The sequence below is a fragment of the Phlebotomus argentipes genome, unplaced genomic scaffold (genome assembly GCF_947086385.1).
Source record: "Phlebotomus argentipes unplaced genomic scaffold, Phlebotomus argentipes genome assembly contig_15, whole genome shotgun sequence".
Classification (NCBI taxonomy): Eukaryota; Metazoa; Arthropoda; class Insecta; order Diptera; family Psychodidae; genus Phlebotomus; species Phlebotomus argentipes.
The window spans coordinates 142,095-165,490 of record NW_026776181.1 but is presented as its reverse complement, the minus strand read 5'-3'; the positions used below and the strand labels follow the sequence as shown (position 1 = coordinate 165,490).

At 41.2% G+C, this 23,396-nt stretch overlaps 5 protein-coding genes across 7 annotated transcripts; all 5 read right to left on the bottom strand.

Annotated features, from left to right (window-relative positions):
• Window positions 1-107: 107 nt before the first annotated feature.
• Window positions 108-1,021, bottom strand: LOC132263405 (protein singles bar). Its single transcript, XM_059763150.1, has 2 exons — window positions 476-1,021; window positions 108-411 (listed from the first exon to the last, which is right to left on the bottom strand). Exons 1-2 carry the CDS (start codon window positions 1,019-1,021, stop codon window positions 334-336), a joined length of 624 nt encoding a protein of 207 aa, XP_059619133.1. The 3' UTR covers window positions 108-333.
• A 244-nt stretch (window positions 1,022-1,265) lies between these two features.
• On the bottom strand, window positions 1,266-2,317 carry LOC132262679 (uncharacterized). Of its 2 annotated transcripts, none has more exons than XM_059762016.1 (4): window positions 2,137-2,317; window positions 1,874-2,010; window positions 1,621-1,809; window positions 1,266-1,559 (listed from the first exon to the last, which is right to left on the bottom strand). In XM_059762016.1, the coding sequence occupies exons 1-4, from the start codon at window positions 2,315-2,317 to the stop codon at window positions 1,362-1,364; spliced, it is 705 nt and encodes a 234-aa protein (XP_059617999.1). In that variant the 3' UTR covers window positions 1,266-1,361. The 2 variants fall into 2 exon arrangements, with proteins under 2 accessions (XP_059617999.1, XP_059618000.1); XM_059762017.1 differs by having other exon boundaries at window positions 1,874-1,983.
• A 92-nt stretch (window positions 2,318-2,409) lies between these two features.
• Window positions 2,410-5,938, bottom strand: LOC132262680 (CKLF-like MARVEL transmembrane domain-containing protein 8). 2 transcript variants are annotated; one of them, XM_059762020.1, is made up of 4 exons: window positions 5,595-5,938; window positions 4,732-4,894; window positions 2,889-3,077; window positions 2,410-2,823 (listed from the first exon to the last, which is right to left on the bottom strand). In XM_059762020.1, the coding sequence occupies exons 2-4, from the start codon at window positions 4,846-4,848 to the stop codon at window positions 2,626-2,628; spliced, it is 504 nt and encodes a 167-aa protein (XP_059618003.1). In that variant the 5' UTR covers window positions 4,849-4,894; window positions 5,595-5,938; the 3' UTR covers window positions 2,410-2,625. The 2 variants fall into 2 exon arrangements, with proteins under 2 accessions (XP_059618003.1, XP_059618001.1); XM_059762018.1 differs by having other exon boundaries at window positions 4,732-4,879; window positions 5,595-5,936.
• Window positions 5,939-7,002: 1,064 nt separating this feature from the next.
• Window positions 7,003-11,322, bottom strand: LOC132262140 (CKLF-like MARVEL transmembrane domain-containing protein 4). The gene is made up of 3 exons (XM_059761289.1): window positions 11,024-11,322; window positions 7,552-7,719; window positions 7,003-7,479 (listed from the first exon to the last, which is right to left on the bottom strand). The coding sequence occupies exons 1-3, from the start codon at window positions 11,159-11,161 to the stop codon at window positions 7,291-7,293; spliced, it is 495 nt and encodes a 164-aa protein (XP_059617272.1). The 5' UTR covers window positions 11,162-11,322; the 3' UTR covers window positions 7,003-7,290.
• A 98-nt stretch (window positions 11,323-11,420) lies between these two features.
• LOC132262139 (HEAT repeat-containing protein 1 homolog) lies at window positions 11,421-18,120 on the bottom strand. The gene is made up of 5 exons (XM_059761287.1): window positions 18,019-18,120; window positions 16,794-17,959; window positions 12,249-16,616; window positions 11,779-12,195; window positions 11,421-11,649 (listed from the first exon to the last, which is right to left on the bottom strand). Exons 2-5 carry the CDS (start codon window positions 17,957-17,959, stop codon window positions 11,457-11,459), a joined length of 6,144 nt encoding a protein of 2,047 aa, XP_059617270.1. The 5' UTR covers window positions 18,019-18,120; the 3' UTR covers window positions 11,421-11,456.
• Window positions 18,121-23,396: the final 5,276 nt, after the last annotated feature.

Genomic DNA, 23,396 nt, shown 5'->3' with positions numbered 1-23,396 from the left:
AAATTTGTATGGATTGCAAAACAAAACTGTTGATTTATTTGATTTAAAAATTGTAAACAGTTTTGCCTTCAGTAATGAGATTCAGATGTGTTGAAATACCCTGTGCCACATGCTTATAAAAATGCAATATAATATGGTTTTCATTTTGTTAGAAATTTGTATGGTGACGTAAAGAATATGCAATAGTACAATAATATCACCACCTTTTTGTAATAAATTGTGATATTACTCTTTTAATTTGTAATAATAAATAAATGCATATAATTGAGAGAATGATCTCACATAATTTTAATGATCATGAATTTAGAATGGATTGTATGCAGGCAAATGTAATCATGAATTTCCGTTGTAACTTCTGAATGCGAGAAATGCATCGTAGCTGTAAATGATGGTCATGAGACCGCCCATGTACTGAAACAGGAAGAGAAATGGGGAAATAAAGTGCAAGATCAGCATGAAGAGTTGACAAACTCACGTAAAGTGTGGTTAAGCTTGTGTAGTCTCCGGGTCCTGTGAAAAATTTCGAGATGTTCTGGTAGAATTGCTCCTTATAGGCAACGGTTCCGGAGGCGCTTATGTAGAAGAATGCGCAGAATACGTTGAAAACTATCTCGAAGATCGATGATCGTACGAGCTTAAAGGTGCTGACGCTGAAGGTATAGCAAACGAGGAGGAGGGCAGTTGTGGGCAGGCATGCTGAAGTGGCTGAGAGGAATGCAAAATACGGATCCCAGCCGAAGCCTTTCTTTGCATTGTCCAGACCGAAGGTGAACACGAGGCTCTGACAGAAGATGCCAATGAGACATTCAAAGAGCTTTAGGAGTCCGTATTTGGATGTGAAGAAACCCGGTTGGAGACAATGGAACATCCGGCAGTAGCACAATTTAATTCCTGTCCGGATGGGAGTTTCACGACTCACGGGTCTCATAGTTATCACAGTGTGAGGCATTGCACGATCACGATCACTGAGACTTGACTGAGAGGAATCCAGACGAGATTTCACGGAGTAATGTTGACTCATTGACGATCACGCTAAAAATACTAAACAAAATCCCCCAATTTCAATTCTCCCTCCGGAGGTTCACTCATCTCTGATGATCTATTTTTGTCGTTAAACATGCGACAATGTTTTCGCACTCGCGCCTCGGGGGATTGTTGACAATGTCGACAATTGTAGAGAATGAGCGAGACATAATTTTATGACGGTTCTACGCTATGCTATCCAATTCGACATCTGTTGGCAAAACCATACAACCTCTCTTCGGTACAGTGAGATGTGAATCTTACGCGATTAATTCCTTTATTGAACACTCAAATATTACATTGATGATTATGTTTTCTTACATGTTTTTCAAATACACTTAGAAATTACGGCAGAATTTGAACGTTAAAAACGTAGAGATGAAATATAGACCAGAAACTATGATTCCAATAATGGAGCTCGTCAAATATCCATTGTAGATTGGATCTGAGGATCTAATAGTGCGCAAAACTTCCACAAAAAAGGCAATAGTGATAGATAAATAAGACACCAAAGCTACGGTGTGATAAATCAAGTCCTATTGATTAAAAGAAAGGTGATTATAAAAATGATATTTAGTGCATAAATAAGGTCCTTACATGAGTTGTTTGAAAAATCACTCCACCAGAGTTGAACGAGAGAAAGCTGGCGAACAAGAAGCAGAAGTTTCCTATAGCAAAAGCTACAGGAATTGCGAAAAAGAGCAATCTTGTTGGGGTAACGAGGGCTTCGAGTTTGTATTGGTTGGTGAAGTACCAAAAGATCCCCAACACAAAGAGTCCGAGAACCTGAAGATCCAATTTAGTGTTTCAGTATGATCTTCAGGTGCTTATGTGACATTTAAGTGCTTACCAATTGTACTACCATTAAATAATGAGCGACAGCGATTATAGTTGATGAGGAATTGGGTGTTGTAGATGTTCTTGTAACCACGACGTGTTGAGACATTTTTCTGGGCTGTTCTTTAATGGATTGAAGGAAACGACAATCTATAATTAGATCGATTTAATGAACATCTGGAAGTTGTTAGAGAATTTTGGTGATTTATGAAATTTCGAGCATTAGAAGTATTCAAAAATATATGATTAGGAAATAGAGAAAATAGTGTTAATCACCTGTTTTTTTTCGCGGAGATTGAGTTTTTTGACAGTGGAATATTTTGCTGGTGCAAAAGGGAAACTTTTTCAAACTGAGGGAGAAAAGACTTTGTGCCAGATGGGCGATTGAAATGGAACTGAAGCAGTGTAATCGTTTCAAATGAATATGATCGTGCGTAAAGTGTGAAAATGTGTTCATTCGGAATGATTATTTATAAAATTGCCAGAGACTTTAATGCCTGAAAACCAATAAAAATCTCCGCACAATCGACAGATTAGATCAAAACATGATTTCTGGTAGGAGAATTAGTATATTTTTCTTTGACATAGACACAGTGCTGGCCTTACACACAATATCAAGTAAAAGGGAAAAAGGGGAAGAGGGACAATATGTTAAATACACAGTGATACAAAATTTGTAGAAATAACAAAAATATACAAAAAAAAAACTCAAAATATAGCAAGATATTTTCTGGAAGCGTCTGAAGCTCTCAGATGAGTATCTATTTAGATGCCTCTGTAGGATCTCTGAGCCAGAAAGGCGCTGAGAAGATAGAGGCCAGACACGATTAGGCCTAAGACAGAAGCTGCCAGATACCAATCGTAAACTGAAGATCGCGATGAGGTCTTGTTGACCACTTCCACAAGAAACGCGATCGAAGCGGCGAGATAGAGGATGAAAGCGATCGTGTGGTAGATTAATTCCTGGAAAACAAGAAAAAAAATGAGGATGAGTTTTGGAATTTGTTTTGATTCTCGAGGTAACTTACATAGATCGTCTTGGAGATGATGCCGCCCGTGCTGAGGGATATTATGCAAGAGAGGAGAAGACAGAAGGTTCCTATGAGAAACGCCACTGCTATGGTGAAGAAGAACAGTTCACTGGCTGGAACGGAGACGAGATAAGTTAATCGTCGGATGTAGTAGCCCAAGATTCCGACAATAACTGCTCCGAGGATCTGTAAAAGTAGAAAAAAATTAGAGTTCTATTAGTTGATTAAGGATCTGTAGAACATCCTGGAAATTGTGATGAATCCCATCTAGTTAATCGCAATCTTTAAATTAGCTTAACAAGGTATTGACTTTTTTCTTTTTAGTTTCAGGATATAAAGAACAAAATGCCCCGCTTCCATGACGACTTGCTGAGTTCTGTCATTTCCGAATCTTTCCGGGCCTTCAGTCTGCCCGAGAAGGTGAAGCCAATCTACATTCGTGATGTTTGGTTGAAGCGACTCGACGACTGGGATTCCGCTCCTGGATTGCCATGGACACAGTATGGATACAAAACGAAGGCAGATGTCGCGTGTGATCCCCATGCTATGAGGCAAATCATGGATTTTTGGCATTGCGTTCAGACAGGCCGCAATATGCACATTCCTCATTGCGCGGCACCGATAAGGCTGAAGAACATTCAGCAGAAGAACAAGAAGCCGATAAAGATGGTAATGTGGGGATATCCATGCACGGCTTCATTCCAGGAAGTATGTTTTATGGTGCCTCTCATTGAGGGCTATAAAAGGATCATCACTCCAATTGCTTACGGCTTTGATGATCTCCACCATGAGTTGTACCTCAGATTCCATCGCTACTGCCATTTTGTAAACCTTGATTACAGGAATTTCGGCAAGAGAGTGCCGGATTGGTTGATTCAGATAGCCTGCGATGTCTTGAGCTCAAATATCAACTGGATTGTGTATGAGAACCACAAGGAACCACATGGCGAGAAGCTACACAAGGTATGGATGAAGTTGGTTGACAACTTCATAAGGACGCCTGTGCACTTCCGCCATGGAGTGACGTACAAAAAGCAGAGAGGAGTTGGCAGTGGAAGCTACTTCACTGAGTTGGTTTACTCCATTGTGAACTACATCGTGATCCAGTACAGTGTGCGCGCTCAAAACTTGGAAGTGTGCGATCAGATGGTTTTGGGTGATGAAACCCTGTTTGCAACGTCTGGACCAATAGATCTCAGTCTCTTGTGTGCCACGGTGGGTAAGTTTGACATGGTTATCAATTTGGATGGGGTGAAAATGTTCGGCAACATCAGGGAAGTGAAGTTTCTGGGTAAAGCCATTGGTACGATGCTGAATGAGCCATAAGATAGGCTCCCAAGGAAAGCCAAATATTATGGTGAGAGATATTTGATTTTTTTAGCCTATGACGCTTTATCAATGGAAAGATAATGAGCATTTTTTGAATTCTTTTCTATTATATTGAAACATTAGTAGAAACTAAATTCTGTCTACTGAATTACCTAAAGCTTATTAAAGTTTTGAATTGAAGTACAAAGAAATAAGTGATGAAACTGAATGGATTATCTGCAAAATCTTTTATATAAATGATGAAATTTTTACTTTACAATCTTTATAATGAGATATTTTTATTTTTGTGATAAATTTGGAAAACAAACTTACAGGAAAAAAGTTGTCAATCCAATATTTTTATTTTCATCGAATTAATAAAAATTCTGAACCTAGTGTATTGTGTGTTGACAAATGAAATACCAGAATATTTAATATTTCTGGTTTTCTGTCTTTTACAACCTCTGGGTGATTTTGATGTGTGATTGGATTGTGAAGAATTTTTACAGAAAAATGTTCAAAAATATCTTACCAACTGTGCCAGTTTGAGGAGTCCTGGGAACGTCTTCATGTATCCTGTGTTGAGGACAAGAGTGGAGGAGCCACTGGTGGTGGTTGTTGTCCGTGTGATAGTCACTGAGTGAGACATGTTGGTTGGCTTACAACGATCGGATTCGGATCTGGAATTACGTTGGCTGTTGAGTTAAGCAGATGGAATATTAATCACTAATTTATGCAATGTTTCGCATTCAAGCAAATCTCTTGTTCCTTGAGCGCGCGTCGAAGATGCTAAAAGTGAGCCACTACGTCATTGTTTGATCATGACCCCTTTTGAGACATTTACTCAAAGCACCGATGGAATGTCTGTGCGCCTTCCACAAGTTTGCTTTTTGGCAATGTTGTGCGGAATTTCACTGTTTGCCCAACTGCATCTATAGTCCGGAGATGGAGAGTCTCGTGGGCGTTGCCTCAAACAATGCGTATGTGTGGTTTCTCACATTCTGGGAATTGACTCCCGATTCGTGTGTTGTCCCAATTTCCTCCACGAGAGTCGAGTTTGTGCGGGGAAAAAGCGCGCGTCCGCTAATTTTAGACGATCGTATCATCAATGGGGAGCATTTGGAGATCTTTTTACACGCTCAGCGAGTGGAATGAATAACTTACAGTCCAAGAAAGTGATTAATGTTTGAAGTTCCGCGGTTAAGGGATGATTAATTCCCCTTATCTTTTGAGATAATGAAGTGGCATTGCAATAGGAAGTAACTGACATTCCATTGCGATAAGAGTAATGACTTGAATTGGTGCAGATGTTCTAAAAGTCCACTTTAATGGTGAGGGAGTAATTTGAGGGCCTCTTAAATGATAGAAATTCTGCACAAATGCTTCACAAATCACCTCAATTAGCGTTGCTTGAGAATTTCCTCTGGAAATATTCAACTGGTGGTGTTAAAAACACTTGGCGAAATTTCGTTTTTGTTTAAACTGAAGATTGTTCTGTAAATGGTTCAGAAGAGCTTGAGGAACACTTTCACTGTGGCACGATTGGCAATCAACTGGACGGATCGAACTGTAAGCGCGCGCTATTAGAACACTCCTTCGCTTTTCCGCTGTTTTCACGCAGCAAAAATCCACACTCTCAACTTATATTTCGTCCGACAAGCGATGTGTGGATGGGCAACAAGAAAAGAACATTAAATAAATACACTCACACCCATTAGTCGATATTTTATAGCCGAACAGTATAGATGGAGGAGGAATGTTGAGATTGTCGCACACAAATGAGATTTTATAGGGAAATTGAGAGTATATAAGATTTCCAAAAAGGCAAACAAACACTCAGGCGTCCCGGAGTTCTGAATCACTCCCAAATTGCGTCATGGATGCGTTATCAGCGAATTGGTAAATGAATAAGAGACTTTATTTACCTGCAGGTGCCCAAAGAGTTCACTAAAGCGAGTCAAAATACCAACTGATTCGCGGTGAGACTTTGTCGCCTCACTCACGATCTCGCCAGCGACCGTGACACTCTTTCTGGCGTCCGCGAGACGTGCAGTGGGAATAGAGGAAGTTGCTCACCCTCCGCGCGATGACTCACAGATGCTATAAATGGTGGTGTTTTCGTGGGTGCAAAAATATGGGTCAAATCCTCGCGAGAGAGGGTGGAAGACACGCCCGGGGGCTGTTCATTAGCTAATTGGATGATTTCTCCTTGTCGTGGTTTGATAACAATTCTCAGCAAAAATTTATGAGAAATTCGGGGAATTCTTAGTATGGTTTGAGAAAATTTAGTGGGCACACTCACAAAAATATAAATAGCTCATCTGGATAATAATAATAATCATTCACTAACTTACACCGCGTTTATAGCAATCAGAGCAAACTTATCTTATTTATACTTTCAACATCAGCAACATATATATTTTCAATGAGTTCTTTAAGCATTTTTTTCCTATCATGAATGTTATAAGCTGTATTTATTATTGTCATGCGTTATTTTCATTAGCGCAAGTGTACTAAACAATCTTAATAACACACCCTAGCTTGCATCCCCCAGTCTCTGCCCTCGCGTGGAGCTGTTGCGTGGCGTCGTCTGGCCTCAGTCAGCAGACGCAATAAATTTTCTTCGGTGGAACCCAAATACCCCTCTCTTCACTGTGTGTGGAAAATGAGTTCAGCAGAGAGAGTGCGAGCATCTCGCACATGCGAGAGAATGCGTGAAGAAAATGCCAAGGCTCGAATCGAGGTGACCAACGACTCAAATTACTTCCAAATACGCTCCCAATGACCATAGATGCAGACTTCCTACAGTACAAATTAACTTTATTACAATCTTGTAAACAATAAGATTATCTCTTAAGTGCGCAATGACAGACGATTTGCAATGGAGGAGAAAATGAACTTGTCTCCCTAGCAATGAACTCTATCGAGGACTCTTTCTCATATTGCGAGAATACAGGAGGTGACAAGTAACAAAGGGAAAGGGGAGCAAGTACATTTATAAGTTAATTTAGTTATGTAAAAAGTACACAAAAAATTGCGTGGTGTTTTTGGCACTAAACATCCTCGCGAGAGGGTGACAGAATTGCTGGTCTCAGCCGGATCTGTAGTCGACGTAAAGGAAGTACGTTCCCGCCACGTAGGCGAGGAAATTGAAGATGCCGAAGACGCCAGCGGCAATGTTGGATCCCGTGCCTGTAATGGTTGAACCGCCCCAGGTGATGAACTGAACCAGGAAGGCCAGGAAGTATAGCACAGAAGCCAAGCCAGTGTTTATCAGCTCCTGAAAGATAACAGAGAACGCGAGTCAGATCAATTCTGATGGAAGTTTGGGATGATAGAGCGAAGAACTCACTGTTAATGGCCAGTTGATGGGCAAATTAAGGACCTCGCGGATGCCCAGCAAATAAATAAAGCACCATAGGAGCGTTGCAATGAACGTGATGACGACAACAAAGAGGTAGAAGTGCGTCCCAGATCTCAATGCAGGTGACGCGAGAGCCATGCAAATGACACCAAATATCTGAAAGATAATACAAAAATTAATTATTAAATAAAATAAAATCATTAATCTAAAATTGAATAAATTGTAATTTTGAGTTATTAGGAGAAATTCAGAAAAAGGACATGATAATATGCGGATAGTCCATAAAATTTTGTAAGTCATGAGGATAACTTCTACATCGCTAAAGAAATTTCATTGTATATGTAGAGTCACTTTTGATTCATTGTTTCTGTTATTTACGAAAATATTCATACTTTCTCTCATTTGAGCAAAAGATGTTTATATGCGAATCTCATTTTATAAACAAAATCTTAAGACTTAAGTCTCTCTAAATCTATAAACGCTTCAACTCTTCAACACCTTCAACAAGTGTGCTTTTCTTTGAAAAATTGTCAATTGTATTCTTTGCAATTTGCGGTTTTTTCTTCAAGATTCCACATTCACTGCCTGATTATTTCATTCTTATCTTGAACTGTGATTAATACGTGGAGTCACGGTGACCTTCGACTGGAATAACTCCATTCCGCGCCACCCACGGCAGTAAGCGATGTTAATTTTATGTAAAATTACCATAAATTCACAAATGTTTTTCATCCATTTTTTTCTCTATCCATTTTCCGCGTCATTTTCTCAATATTTCGTGCCACGCTCGCGCACTGTTGTGCGTCTCGCGATGCTGAAACACTTGTAACAGGCTAGAATTGATGGCAATTAGAGGTGGAGGCAATGCTGAGATCAATTGGTTATCTTGTGAGTGGCGCTAATGAAAGAGAAATCACTCTAATCGCCTAATCCATGTCTTGATGAAAAGCTTGTGTCGTGGTTTTATCCCGAAGAAAGTGAAGAGATGCGACCTTGTGCATCATAATTGGATATGAAGATGCAATTTAGTCTGGGTGAGAAAACGTTGCGCTTATCAAGACTTAGATGCTTTTTTTCTCAGCATTAATGAATGGCGGAGAAAAAGCGCGATTACTGCGGATTTTCTTCTTTCACTTTGCGGGGACTTTAGTGTGTCTGTGAGTCAAGTGTTTACTCATTTCTCTTTCATGCCGTCAAACTTGTTCACATCGCGCGAAAGTTGAGCGACTCTTGCATTTCTTTTCTTAACATTCTGTCCTCTCGTGAACCTTTCTCGATCTATTTATTCTCTGTGCGTCTCGCGGGAGAGGAGAATAAATTTTGGACGCGAAAGCCAGAGGAATTAATTCAGAACAGCTCTTTTTTATCTCTCTCCCTCTCACACACAAAAGTGCCTCTTTATTTTTATCAATTCCATCCGTGAAAAAAACTGTACTGTCGTACTTTCTATTCTTTCGATTGGGTTGCCGAAGATAATATTTTCTCTTTTCCACGCGAAATTGCAACAAAGCGGAAATTTAAAAATACATTTTCAAACCCAGTGAAGAATAGTTTTTAATGCCTCGTAAAATTTTCATCACACAGATTCGATGAATATATTCTACAAACACTGAATTATCCATTGGTTATTTTTACACCTAAAACTCAAAACCGCAAGAATTTCCTCACAACTATTTCCCTCCAACTCTTTCTCTGTTTCTCAAATCAGTGCAGGTACATAAGTGTTTCTTTGTCCTTTGATGTGTGTTTCGAAAAAGTCTCGCGGGCAATTATCAAAAATTTATCACTCTCGCGGTTAAAGAATCGCCGACTTTTCAGCTGATAACATAACAAAAAAAAGGAGTACAAGCAATACAGGTAAAAGGTTGTTCCATATGTTTATTCACACGCTGGCAAAGCCGCAGCAAACATTACAAATATGTGCCTGTGTTTATTCTCAGAGAATGCCAAGAATATGATAAAAGGGAGGAAGAAAACCGTGGCATTTCGTAATTGATTTCAGGTGACTTTCCGCTTAAATTCACTTGGGATTTATTAACACTTCTTCACACTGTTCATCTAAAAATACACTTTACAGTCAGATTTGATATTAAAATCTTATCAGAGATTCTCTGCATGATTTCTCGAGTTTCCTTTCGTCTTTGATACCACGGAAAATAACTGTAAAATTTATGAGGAAAAATCACTGAACTCTTGCGGGTAATTTTCACATATTGACCCGTTCCATGTGTCTTAATTAAGTGCTCGCTATTTAAGACACCGTCTTATTGTCTTTATTGCACATCTTGTACGATACACTCTGTGTGAACTGTTGTAAGTCATTTTCTACCATCACGATGACCATTATTGTAGCATTATTCAATTGCCAAAGGAAAATGTATGGAAAGAGGAGAAAATTAGGGAGAGTATTTTCTCATAAATCGCCACGACGGCATGTAATCATTCTCTGATTAGTGGCAAACTTGCAAATATACAAATGATTGATCATACAATTGGCATTAGAAGCCACAGTCTTTTTCATTTTGCTTTTCAGGACAAGAAACGCATAAATTAATTCATCATATTTTGCCTGGCGGATATGAATATTTTAGTTATTTTACAAAGTATGGTTGAGTGTGGGAAAATTGTAATGCAAGTGTTGGTTAATTTCACACACAAATCCACATTCCCACAACTCTTTAGATGCTTGCAACTTGAGATTCTCCGCAATTTTGCCTCTGCAATGAATATTTTCTCACTTTTCTAGTGCTTTATATGTGACTCTCAGATTTGACTTTGATACCAGCAGAAGCGACTTTTTGCTATCTTATCGCCAGCTCGAAAACATTTTTCCACTATCGAATGCCCAAAAAGAATAGATATCGCTTTCTCACTTTCGATTTTAGCTGGTGTCGCTCGTCTCATGAACATTTAGGGAGATTTCTAGGTGTGTGCTCGAGTCCGTGAATCAGATCATTGATTTACATTTGAAAAAAAAAGTGTGCAGAAGAGAAGGGCTTCTGTGCGCTCCCCATGAATAAATTGCTCTTGAGGCATAGAATTTTTCTGGTCCGTGAGGTTTTACCTTATCTAACCACTTGACAATACCAGTTGTTTCACAAAACCCATTAAAAATCAGCGCTAATTTTCGCCGAGCAGCTCCAATGGCATTGGGAAATACTCGAGTAACGTTGTTGGGGAGTGTCTGTGGATACACTGAACGAATAATTCTTGGCTCTTTGCCTTCTACGGTGGAGAAAATGACACGGGTGGCGGTAAAGTGATCACGAAAAGAATGATTCTACGCGCCATATGGCGAGGAAGTGCATTTGCAAGAGAAACGGTGACACCATTCATGAGATTTTGTGTTGGCGGAGTTTTTCTCGAAGAGCAAAAAGCCACGCGCCCGTCTCTTGAATGGAAAGTTTCAAGTAAAAATCATTTGGACTTTTATGGAAGAAAAGTGGGATGACCGGCTCACCAGTTGGATGAGTTTGAGAAGTCCGGGCAGGGTGAGAAAATAGCTGACATTGCACTGAATCCAGGAGAGGCTCGATGCTGGCTTTGGCTGAGCTGTTGTCCTCTGTGAGGAGTCCACTGTCACCACGGTTTCTGGCATTTTTATCTTCCTGATCTCACACACAACACGATCTTAAAACTTCCTTCACTTTTTTGAGAGTGCGAAAATGAGAATTAGATCGCTGACCACACGATATTGTCTCTCGACAGAGCGCACTTCTTTCTCCAACGCCACACCACCGAATGATTAGTGGCTTCGTGCCGCTGTGACTTGACCTCCAATACAACCGACTGAGAGAGAAACATACACTCAAGTCGGGCTGTTTTGATAAAAATAGGTGGAATCACACCTGCATATCTTTAGGGGAATTTTCTCTCTGGTCAGAGCGATTTATTCAGAAGTACTTCTGCAGTGAATCATTAAGAATTATCTCTAGCTCGTGAATTAGATGCTTGCAGCCGCGCTCCACCTCAGCATTCTCATCTTCCAGCAGTTCAGACAGGAAGGGAATCGTCTCAGGAAGCTGAGACTGAAAGTCCTGGCCAATCTTTCTAGCGAACTCCACACACGTTCTCAGCGCCAAGAGTCTGTGAAGAAAATAATGCAATTAGGAAAACATTCATGTAATGTAGCTTTAAATGGGTTTCCAAAGTTTAGATTTAAACTCACTATTTTTGAGCTACTTTTGTAAGCCATCATCAAATTTCTTCACTCACCTAATATCGGGATCGGCATGTCTTGTCTTCATGAGCACTCCATAGTTCAGCTGTTGCCACAGATTATCCGCACCTGCGGCGCCTAGACTTGCGATTGTAGACGATAGAAGGTTCTTAACGTCGTCTTTCTGCAGAACTGGATTATCCAACTGATCAATCATGGGCTGCAGTATAATTTCACATCTGTGAGTGGTCATAAACTGCCTGCTGTCGTACGTGCAGATCTGCTGAAAGGTTTGGAGGATGTTCTCCACCAGAGTTTCGCATTTTGCCTCGTCCTCAGGAAAGTAGAGGTTCTTGTTCATTGTCACTTTGGCCAAATTACAGTTGTTCAGGAGATCAGCGGCATTCTGGACGAAATCCACGGCAAGAACCACAAAGAGGGATTTGAGAGTTTTGGCGATATGATGAGATAAGCTGAAAAAGCAGTGAGTCAGTGATTGATAAGAAGATTACAGACGGGAACTCACCTGTAGAATGTAATGACTCGGTCGCGATTTTCCTCCTCACGAATCGCCCAGTCGTAGATTTTGTAGTAAAGTGGCTTAAAGGATCCTTCAGACAGTTTTAGGATCAATGCCACCAGAGCTTGAATAATCTTGTTCTCGATTCCGTTTACATCCTCGAGATTGGGATTCGCAGAGCGGAACTTGAGGGCTCTGAGAAAGAACTCTGAGAGTTCTCCTTGGATGGAGGCTATGTCTTTGCTGGGAACATCGACAAAGGATTCAGAAAGTATGCCCATCAGAGGAACAACGGCGTCAGTTGCGTTGTCATCAATCAGTTGACTGTAGGAACTCTCCACAGCCGGCACGAGGATTCTCAGTGGTATGAAGGAAGAGATCTTGTGGCTAATGGTGTCGATTTTAGTTAGAATTGAAGCTGTTTTGGCATCCTGAGGTTCGAATTTTTGCACTTTTACGCGGATCTTGGAGATGAGAGTTAACATTTTCTCAAGATACGGACTCAAGAAGAGTGGAAGAGTGTCAATAACTTTCTGCAGGGCTGTTATTATGCTCACTGTGGTCATGTCCACAGATTCATTATCCTGAGATTGAACCTTGAGGATCTGCAGGAAGATTGGCATGAAGATTGATAGTCCAGACAGTGCGTGAACTCTCAAATTGGCTGAAATTTCAGCAATCGAGAGCACAATAGAGGCCAGAATAATGGGCTGTAGGGATTTATACTTCTTCAGGATGCTTATCAGCTGTGCCAGGAGGCTTTTAAAGGTCTCCAGCTGATTCTCCGCCAGAATCTTGGAGAGAATCTTCACGGCAATCAAGGACACTTGTTGGATTACCGCCAGTTCATGGCTAGTTGAGGATTCTTGCTCTTCTTTGACTGTGATGGTGTCTATGATCGCCCTGAGAGGTGTTAAGACCTGAAGGAAGTGACTGTTATCGCAATCTTTGAAAAATTCATCCTTCTGCTGGAGCTTGTTGATCAGCAACTCAATTACTTTCCTTCGCACCGTTAGAATCTTGTGCTGAATGAGTCCGTTAATGACCACGAGGAACATATCCGGAGACAAGAGAAGAATTGAGTTATCCAGTGTGTCGTAGCAATGATGCAAGATTATTTTCCAGTATTTGCGGTGATCGGGATTGCGATCGAGACATTTGGAAGCTTCTCCGATGAACATAAGTGCTCGGATGATGATGTTCTGGTAATATGGCTTCATCCTGAGGAAGTCCTCGCTGTTCATCATAGCAACGTGAGTCACAAACTGAGCTGAACATGTTAGATTACTCACAAATTGAATGGTAACGTATTTGAAGTGCCTCAGCTGCTTATCTGTCGCTCCTTGGAGATTCACCAGCTGGATTTCATTTGATGCTTTCCCTTCAGTATCTTTCCTCTCAACCAGTATCTTCTGAACGTGCTCAATGAGCTTTGTGCAGGTCACTAACACAGCGTCCGGAGGGAATTCATTGGCGATGGCCAGAGCAACTTGGATCCTCTTCGGAAGCTCGCCAGCATCTTGGCGTGGATCCTTTTTGGGTTTTGAGTCACGCAGCACATGGCTGCTGAAAAGAATGCCCAGGAAAAGCCACAGATGCTCATTTGCCCCCAGTGTCTCGATCAGTTTTACATACATCGGCAATCGGCGATGCTCAGGAACGTCCAGGATGATGTCTACAAAGACATTAAGCACTGGAGCTACTAAGAATTCCAACTCCTCGCTAGACTTTTCTTCGCTCTTTTTCACCAGGATCGGGATCACGTTCTCAATTATGTTAGAGATGATCTGAAAGCTGTAAGCGTCATCCTGGCGCACCACTGAAGAGCCCATGAAAGTGAAGATGTCCATCATGTTGTGCAGTACTTGTTCAGGAATTATTGAAGAAGCGAAGCAAATGAGCTGCAGTGCGTGATGATGAGTTTGAGGATTGTGCGACGCTCTGATGCATTGAATTACCAAGTCGATCTTGAATACACTATCTGAGATGATATTCTGCTTGTCCTCGATGTCCTGGCAACTGAGAAGAATCGAGGAGAGGACAATCTGTTTGGTGTATTCCACAGGACTTTGCTCTTCAAAGTCTACACAGCGCTTTAGGATGCCAAATAGGACGCTTAGCAGACCATTCATATTTCTCACTTTCTTTCTGGACTGCATGAACTCCAGGAGTGTCACTCCTATTAACCATTCTTTCGTTTTCAAGACATCCGGAGACGCTGTGATTTTTACAGCCTGAGGTACTTTAGCTTTATGCATCTCCTGCAGCATCCTTTCCAGAATCTTCGCGTCAAAGTCAATCTTCTTAATGAAACGTCCCAGACACGTTGGCACTTCTGGCCAATCAGTAAATGTGGCCACGGAGACGATCAGTCGCAAGAACATCTCCTGATATTCCTCATTTATCACTGCAAACATCTCTGTGTCGAAGTTCTCCACAAAAGCCACGGTAGTGCTGGTTAGAGACTCTCCAGGATTGTCTAAGAGAGCTCGGCATTGCATCACTTCCTTCACAAATTGCCACGTTTTCGGCTTCCTGTGTATACTTTTGATGGTGTCCTGATTGAAGCGCATTACAATTTGTCTAATGATCAAGGACTCCTGGACAGAGAGGAAGTCTGAAGCTTGCTTCAAGATCGCCGTGCCAACTGGAGCCAGTCTCTCCAAGATTTCTGCATCATTGATGTGCTGAAAAAGCACAAAAATACTGCCTTGAATCTCTTGCTGATCGCAACTTTCCTGAGCTGCAAACTCCAGGCACGCTTCCCGAATGGATGCCAAGTATTTCTTCTCGATAAACTTCCTTCTCTTTAGAGCACCCCGATTTGGAGCCAGGATATTGTATAGCACCATAGAAATCTGTTCACTGTCCATCAGTAGCTCTTGCTTTTGCTCCAGCAGCAGTGTAGAGAAGAGTTTTAGTCTCTCCGAAGGCAATGTCTGAATGATTTCCCAGGTTTCCACGATGCAGTCGCGTACAATTGAATTATCTTGTCCCAAACCGATTAGGAATTTCCTCAACACACTGTCAGAGAGTTCATCGGGTTGTGAAGACTCCAGAATGGCATTTGTGAGTTTGATTGCCTGAACCTGAAGCTCTGGAGAGTGACAAATGAAGAAATCTGCCAAGAAGTCCAGTTTTCCCTCAAGTGTGGAGGATATTCTCTTCAAGAATTCCTTCAAAAGTCTCTTATACACTTCCTTATGCTCTTCCTGCTCACCACTACTGAAGAATCTCATCAGCAATAGCTCAAACACTTGGATTTTGGGGAAATGCGCACAGTTAATGATGCTCTCGAAGCATTGTGATATCAAACTCAGCGGAAGTTTGTTATTTTGAACAATTTCATGGGACTTCTTAATGTCTTTGAACACAATCTCTGTAGTTGTCTGGAGACATTTACTGAGAATTCCAAGGAATTCACAACAGATTTCTGAATCTGTAGCACTCTTTAATGATGAGGATATCAAGAGTAGGGTGTAAAATCTTTGAGCACTACCCATATTGTCTGTCTGAATATGAGGAATTAATTTTTGTGCCTCCGGAAGACCTTTTTTCTCTAACAGCATTCCATACACTGCATATCGGACGTCTTCAGCTGTGTATGATTTGGATTCATTGATCTTCTGGCCACACATTGTTAAAAAGACGTTGGATTTGGCGAAATGTGACTTTAGAATCTGCCTCGTTAACTCCACAGTATCATTGCTTTTTGGGAAGAGGTACTGAAATATGGTGAGAAAGATTCTGTGGTAATCATCTTCCTGCCACTTCTTGTACTCTGTCAAATGACGGAGGCACGCGAGCTTCGCCTTGTTCCAGTTGGCCAAAAGAGATGCTGATTTGTTGAGAGTAGCGAGAAGCTTCGTGACCACAATTTCTTCACCCATTAGCTGAATCAGTGCCTCCGTGGGAAGCTTAAGAGCCTGCTCAATGACTTTTGGGTTGTCATCCGTGAGTCTCCCTCCCAGGCTGTCTCTCAACAGATCCTCGTTCTCACCACTGATTGTAACCTTCGAGAAATTTTTCACCAGATATTTAACAGCTTCCATGCGGAACTTTGCCTGGTGATGGTAGAGATTCTCGAAAATATTCTCTTCTCCATCTGTGAAGGAGACTTTAAGCAGGAAGCCAAGCACGGCTTTGAGGGCGGTTTTCCTACTCTCAGATATTTCCTCGGTGCTTGACATGATTCTCTTAATCACACGATCAAATGTCTCAGGATATTGTCTCTCGAGGCTTTTCAGAAAGTTAGAGTACCAAGACGACACGTCCATATTGCTATCGCTCAGGGCAATATCACTTTCATCCCCAGAATCAATGGTAATCACGTCCGGACGCTTCTCTCTGAGGACGTAGTTGTTTAGAGCGCATCTGAAACAATAGATACAGTTTTTCCCATATCGCACGGCATTACCCTTAAAACAATGTTCAATTCATCTCATTATGACGTGAGGAAAGTAAATTATTTTTACTTAGATTATAACCTTTCAGTTAAAATCTATAAAACAAACTTAAAGTGTAGTATTAAAGGTAAAGAATTAAACTCACCTGATGACAAGTTCAGCTTCCTCGTCACTGAATCTAACGTTTAAAAGGAGATTTTCGCAGAAACTCTTGCAGGGGAGTAGATTATCGCTCTGCTGCTGCACTTTTCGGAGCGCCAATGCCAGAACAGGGAAGACAAATCGATCAATTCTCACTCCCTGGGACACAAGCTGGCCTAAGTACTCGGGAATCCACCTGGCTTGAATCACGCTTTTTAGGCTCTCTTCTGAAATCTGGCTAAAGTGCTTCTGCTGCGTCTGGTATATAAGAATCAGCAGCATTGTGGCGTCCATTTGAAGACTGGTCGGAGCTGGAATCACGATTCTGGAGATTATCTTGTCCAGAGTGTTTGACGAGATAGCTGTCTTGCTGAGCAACTGTCCCAGGATCATGTACGAGGCTGCAGTGAAGTCGAGGGCGGAGGATGAGAAACCTTTGAGCAGACTCGGTAGAATTGCGATTACGTGGCTCTCATTGACTTCTCGGACGGTCTCTAAAGCGCCAATTACTGTAGTCGTATAGAAACCCATGAGCGCCTGCAGGGTGTGCGATCGATTGCCGTGTTCTTTCACAGAATCAGTGACCATTTTACCGATGAATTGCAGGAGGAACGGATCGGTGGCGGCGTGATTCATCAGCGTTTGCTTGGACAGCGGCATCCCAGACTTCTTGCAGCTCTGCAACCAGCCCCACTTTTTCTCCGATGCTCGTAAATTCAGTACCTGCACACACCGGGCGAACATCCGGGACTCGTAGAAAGGCAGAATGGTCATCATCACTTCGTCTTGATTGAAGGATTCCACATGGAAACGCCTGATGAGCCACTCCAGGCACTTGTGACTGCTCTGTAGCATAAAATAGGGCGACAAGCGCATCAGGAACTTCTTAATGTTCTTATCCAGGAGTCTGTTGACTTCGCTGTCTTCAACTGAGCGTTCCAGATCGCGAGCAGAACGGTCGAATAGGGTGGTTTCAAAGGACTGAAACTCGCCATTGAGGGCAATCAATTCCTCCAGGCCACTCAAGCCGATCTCATAGATTGTCTCCCTATCCTTGTTGGCCGCCTCCTTGTGGTCAAACAGAATCGAAGGCTTAGCTTTCCGGTCGATAAGTTGAGAGGTTTGCGGCCTCTGCAGCCGCTTCAGCTGTTCCGCTAAGGAAGTTGACATCTAGTAGAGAAAATTGTTTAGTGAGTGTCTTGAGAAGCTTTCACCATGAAGAAATTTACCTTTTGAAGAGTTTCCAATGAAGATAAACAAGGAAATTCACTTAAAAACTGAAAATCGCGGAAAAACACGTGTGAGTCGAAGAAACGTCACTTTTGTGGTCGGCTTCTGAGCATAAACAACACGAAGACGCCCGACCGAAAGCACGACACGAATATCCAAGACACACGTTTTGTGCTCAGTTTTAGTCGAAAACAGAATGGCGGGAAATTTAAAAAGCAATAATGGTAATATTGATTAAAATTGCCAATTTATTTATTTTCAAGCTACTTTCGAAACTTTTCTTTTGTGATATTTTAATCATCACTAGAATTTGAAGAAACTGTGACAATGGCTCATTGACAGAGTCACTGGCGAAATCACATACATATGAGACGGTGGAAGCTCCTCCTCTAAATCCCATCTTCCATTTTCCCTCATTCCCACGCGGAGACAATCAATGTGGAAGGCATCCATGCTTGAGGATTTATTTTCTTTCCTTCCCACCCGAGATATCCCCGAATTCGCACAATGATGCTGAGCGAGTGGACGATAATAAATCACGTGGCCGGATTTTGACAAGATGAGGATCAGCAAATGAAGTTGATGTGCGTCCCTCAGTGTTTGCCGGATTTTGGGGTTCACTGTGGGAGTTTGGCCACATGCTCGTTGTCGCTTTTTTGTTGGGAAGGTCTTTGGGCGAAAAAAAGGGAAGGATGAAAGCTATTCTGAATCTGGATGCAAAATGATGAATAGTCAATGGGTTTTGGAGTTCAATCTAAAGCTCATTGGGTGGGCAATGGAATGAAAATCATGATGAGATTCGGGAATTTATCATATTTAGTCATTTAGAATAACACTGCGTTTTAAAGTTTTTATCGTTTTTGTAATAAAAAAAAACGAAAAGAGGAGCTAAAGTCAATGTACATAGAGCAACTCACCCTAAAAACTTCTTCCACCAAAGTTCCAGGTTTTAACCTATCTGAAACCGACAGAACGAGTTGTGTTTTTGTGGATGTCTTATAAACAACTATTTGGAGAAGTTTAAGAGAAGAGTTTTTTCGTGACTTTTTGTCTATCAACTTACTTCTGACCGTCTAATTACTACACTACTTATATTTATAATCATATAACCCATTTTAGCATTTTAATCTATAAAATAATTATAATACGACATCTTTGCGACAACTTCGCTGCTTCCCTCGCAAGCAGCGACTATAAAAATGTGTAGCTAAAGTGGGAAATGCAAGAGTGAGAGCAGTGAACATTTAACTAAATCATTTTCTCATTTGTTTTTATGTCTGCCTTTCATCCCTTATCCTTCCGCCATTATAACTTTCTTAACTCGCCTTGTTAAAAACTTTCCTCGATTCTGTGCCGCGAATAATAAGAAATGTAAATTTAAAGTCGAGGCAGCGCGCTTTGGAGAATGGCGGGAAAGTTGATGGGCGAAAAAGTGCGGCGCGCGGGAAGATGAAATAATGTGGCAAAGAAGAGTATTCACAATTGCCGAGTAATTTTGCACATGCTTCAGTGGTGGAGTGTGAGATTATTTTGAGAAAGGCAGCCAAGACAATGGGTGTTGCGGGCGGGAGGGAGAAAAGCTCGGGAAAAGTTTTGGGAAAATTAACATGTAATTGAAGAGTAATAGAGTCTTCGCCGCAAAGTATTTCCTCTTCGTTCCTTTTTACTCGACAAGAGAACCAGACGTTCAAGTCAGAACGTCAAACTTTCTCAGCACTCTCGAGGGGGGTCTGAAAATAATTTTAAAGTGTGATTATTCTCTTCTTTTTCCCACCACCCCCCAGCTTTGGATTTTCCCACAGAGTCGGACGGATGCGTGCCATGGCAATTAACACACGATAATGTGGCAAAATGCAATTCGCCACCGACTGAGTGTCTCTACAGCAATTCTTCGTCTGGAATATTCCTGCCCACACGAAGAACTGTCCCAATCGCACTTAGAGCAGTAAGAGGTGAAATGCGAATTATTTTACAATCATCGTAAAAAGCGTAAAAGCTCAAGAGGGCACAACCCCCATTTTTCTGGTCCCCTGGATGTGGAGACTGATTTGCGAAACTCACTTGATATAATCCCATTTTTGAATGGAATTTTTATGACATATGAAATTGACGAATGTCCGTCTCTTTTATTATTTATTATTGCCACTTTTCTGACATATGAAAATATTTACCGTACACCAATATTTTACGAACTCCCACATATCCGTTTTTTACCAACCCTCGTACGTCTCCCGACGCCACCCACAGTCTTTTTCCCCGGGTGTCTGAGCAAGAAAGCAAAGAAGAAGAGGAGTTTCCAATTTTTATGAATATTAAATAAAGTGATACGTTCCTCAGAGTGACAATATTATGGAGAAAGGTGCACTGCTAACAACAGTAGAGTGAAGTCTTGTGTTCTGCTTTCTGCAGTCGTGTTCTGGTATTTTACTGAAAATTTCACTACATGATTGAAAGAAATTTTTGTTTTTATCTGCACATTTGCCAGAAAACAGAAAAGGACTGACCAAAAATAGAGAATATGTGATAGATAAACTTTTAAATGAAAGCTGCAAGGATGAAACTATGACATTATGTTCAAGAATGGCGATATAGCGAAATTCTATAATGGAAAGCAAGATAACAGGGCTAAGCAAGGCAAAATGGTTTCTTCTACCATATTACATCTGACCTACAGCATCAGTCCATTTATTTGTCATATTAATTCAAGTTTCGTCTCTTTTAATCAGTAACCCTGAATTAGTCCATCTATTCATCTTTTTACTTCTATGTGAGCATGTGATAACCTGTTCCACAGCTAGGCAGTCGGAATCAAGAGTGAGTTTGTGAACTACCTTGTTTGCCAGAATGAAAAAGAACTTGACGTTGAAGACTTGACAGTGTACCCGTGAAGAGGGATCCCATTTCCACTGTCGATATAACATTCGATGACTCTTTTGCACATTTTCCTGTTTTAATACATTTACTTTTCCCAAGGATATGCCGTTGCACGCCACCGTGTGGAGATTGGGGGGTTGGACAAGTGGGAATACTCTGTTGGGAGATGTCACGTCTCGTATGGTATTTTTCAAATTCAACCTTTCTGGGGCTGTTTTGAAGGCATCTCCGCCTCCCTGCCCGGGACACCCATCAAAATATGACATGGAAGAGCGTTCATCTCGATTTTCGTTTCATAGCTTTCAATATGCATTCGCCAGAGGAGTTGGGGAGTTTGAGGGTGGCTCGCCCAAGTAGATTGCTACTATCTTGCGACTTCTCGTGGGGACAATATCGGGCGCAGGTGATGAGTGAATTTTCCTCGCTGTAGCAATTGACTTTGGGGGCGTCAATTTCGTTGAAGACTTCCGGATGGAATTGAATCCCTCACCATGGACAAATAATCCATTGAATAAATAGTGAAAATATCATACTGTGGCAACATATCGGGTTGCTCTGTTGGGGAGAATGTCTCTTCTCGGGAATTGATGGGTGTTTGAGAGACAAAGACGTGGCCATGGATGAAATTGTAAATTGAGAATTTGTCCAAGTTTTGTCGTAAAAGCTTTTAGATGGAGACTGTCTCTGGCATTTTGTCTGGACATGCATATCGCATAGCATTTTATGAGCGTAACACATTTTTGCATTTTGCCATCGCGGATTTAGAAGGGGTGCGAGATATTGTGATACAAAGCTTGGAGTGTGTGCGGCTAGTGTTGTGCGCTCGGGCACATTGGTGATGCTTGCGAGATCAGACAAATCTACACATTCTCACATATGATCCTTGATTATTTTCCCTCGGAGGCGAACGCCAACGTAACCGGAATACTAAAGAGGGAAGACATTCTGCTGGAGCAGATTTCTTTTACCTCCTCTCCAGTTCATTCGCCAGATTCATTCAACTTATAAGAACACTGTTTATATCTCTATGTCTCTCCACCTCTGTCCATTCACACTAAATATTGTAGAAATTGCCGGGGTGCGGCGAAGGAGTCCCTCGGGGAGTATCTGGGGCGGGGGGCGGCGGCCAGAACAGTGATCGAATCTCCGTGGAGAATTTCGTATTCCACGGCTGTACTCTCAACGTCGGACTGATTTTCATTATACGAGAAAGAAGAGTACATAGGATGGAGGACGATAAAAGTATATACAGTCGGTTAGTTTCTCAACAATGTATTCGTCGTTTTTGCTTGAGGAATTTCTCGCTCGTCTCTCATTGCCAGCCACAATTTTCCAGGGCAATCTCTCGAGGAGATTTTTCTTCGGCATTCAAAATTGATTGGTGGTGCTTCTGCTTGAGTGATTTCTTTGGGAAACATTTTAGGATTTTCTTAAAGTATAGTAATGGATTTGAAAATTAAAGCGTTGCGCTTCCGATAAATTTCTCTGTAAGAATAAAGCATTGCATTTAATGAATATTAGAAGGTATATCGGGAATCGGATACAATTGAATATTATCCCAAGTCACGAACAGATGCAATTGTAGCGTAAATTACATTGGATGTCTTCATTGAATTAAAATGGGCATGAGGGTTGTCGGTATATCTTATTTCTTTTTCTACTTCTCCCCTTCCATCGAATTAGCGCCGAAGCATCAATTTACAATTTGATCTCAATTTCAGAGCATCTTGTGCTGCAATGAATGGTAATCAATGAAATTTATCCCCATTTTCGTGGCATCTTTTAGTGTTTGAATAATTCCTCAAGAGCGTCTGCCACTTCCACAGAGAAAAAAGGAGATAATGAAATTTACATATCGTCACTCTTGGTGTTCGGATCTTGAGACGCGTGTGCATCTCATTGTCTTTGGGAAAGTCGCACAGAATGAAATTATCCTCTTCCTGGTTGTTTGATTCGATTTGTCAAGGAGACTCGTACACACTTTGAATATTGGATAAGGGTGGATGCGACGAGGTGGAGCTGCAAATCCGATGAAGATTACCTTTTCACCGTTCTTCCCAGTCTCCCGGCGAAGGGTGGAATTGTGAATCAATTAAGATTGATTTGTTAATTCCAGGCATTCCCGGTCTTTCAAGAGAGAAGATCAGCCGAAAAACTAAAATTCAGTGGTGAGAGTTAGTAAAGTGATCCAAGGCATTTTCCCATACTACTTAGCAATTCATCAATATTCTGTGTACGTAATTTTTTCCACCCATTTTACAATGTGAAGCTCCCCTATTTTTCAATGAAATTAAGGGTGAGTCAGGAGGACATGATACGTGTCAATTGACAAACTGGTAAAAACATTCAGGGTGATTGTACGAGACAATCTGGATCATTACTTTATCACATTCATCTGGATCTCTGTTAACAAGCTGATCTATGTTTTTAATAAAATACTTTTATTAATTTATTCAATGCTTTTCACAGACTAAAAAACATAAAAGTTCACCATAGTAATGAA

Excerpts from the sequence above, each read along its gene's own strand:
- LOC132263405 (XM_059763150.1), bottom strand. The coding sequence starts at position 1,021 with ATGAGTCAACATTACTCCGTGAAATCTCGTCTGGATTCCTCTCAGTCA. Across the intron at positions 412-475 it reads CAAGCTTAACCACACTTTAC|TACATGGGCGGTCTCATGAC; the intron begins GTGAGTTTGTCA and ends TTCCTGTTTCAG.
- LOC132262679 (XM_059762016.1), bottom strand. The coding sequence starts at position 2,317 with ATGAACACATTTTCACACTTTACGCACGATCATATTCATTTGAAACGA. Across the intron at positions 2,011-2,136 it reads ATCTCCGCGAAAAAAAACAG|ATTGTCGTTTCCTTCAATCC; the intron begins GTGATTAACACT and ends ATCTAATTATAG. Across the intron at positions 1,560-1,620 it reads TGATTTTTCAAACAACTCAT|GACTTGATTTATCACACCGT; the intron begins GTAAGGACCTTA and ends TTTAATCAATAG.
- LOC132262680 (XM_059762020.1), bottom strand. The coding sequence starts at position 4,848 with ATGTCTCACTCAGTGACTATCACACGGACAACAACCACCACCAGTGGC. Across the intron at positions 3,078-4,731 it reads TCCTCAAACTGGCACAGTTG|ATCCTCGGAGCAGTTATTGT; the intron begins GTAAGATATTTT and ends CTACTTTTACAG. Across the intron at positions 2,824-2,888 it reads TCATCTCCAAGACGATCTAT|GAATTAATCTACCACACGAT; the intron begins GTAAGTTACCTC and ends CTTGTTTTCCAG.
- LOC132262140 (XM_059761289.1), bottom strand. The coding sequence starts at position 11,161 with ATGCCAGAAACCGTGGTGACAGTGGACTCCTCACAGAGGACAACAGCT. Across the intron at positions 7,720-11,023 it reads TTCTCAAACTCATCCAACTG|ATATTTGGTGTCATTTGCAT; the intron begins GTGAGCCGGTCA and ends ATTATCTTTCAG. Across the intron at positions 7,480-7,551 it reads CCATCAACTGGCCATTAACA|GAGCTGATAAACACTGGCTT; the intron begins GTGAGTTCTTCG and ends GTTATCTTTCAG.
- LOC132262139 (XM_059761287.1), bottom strand. The coding sequence starts at position 17,959 with ATGTCAACTTCCTTAGCGGAACAGCTGAAGCGGCTGCAGAGGCCGCAA. Across the intron at positions 16,617-16,793 it reads GAAGCTGAACTTGTCATCAG|ATGCGCTCTAAACAACTACG; the intron begins GTGAGTTTAATT and ends CTATTGTTTCAG. Across the intron at positions 11,650-11,778 it reads CATGCCGATCCCGATATTAG|ACTCTTGGCGCTGAGAACGT; the intron begins GTGAGTGAAGAA and ends TTTTCTTCACAG.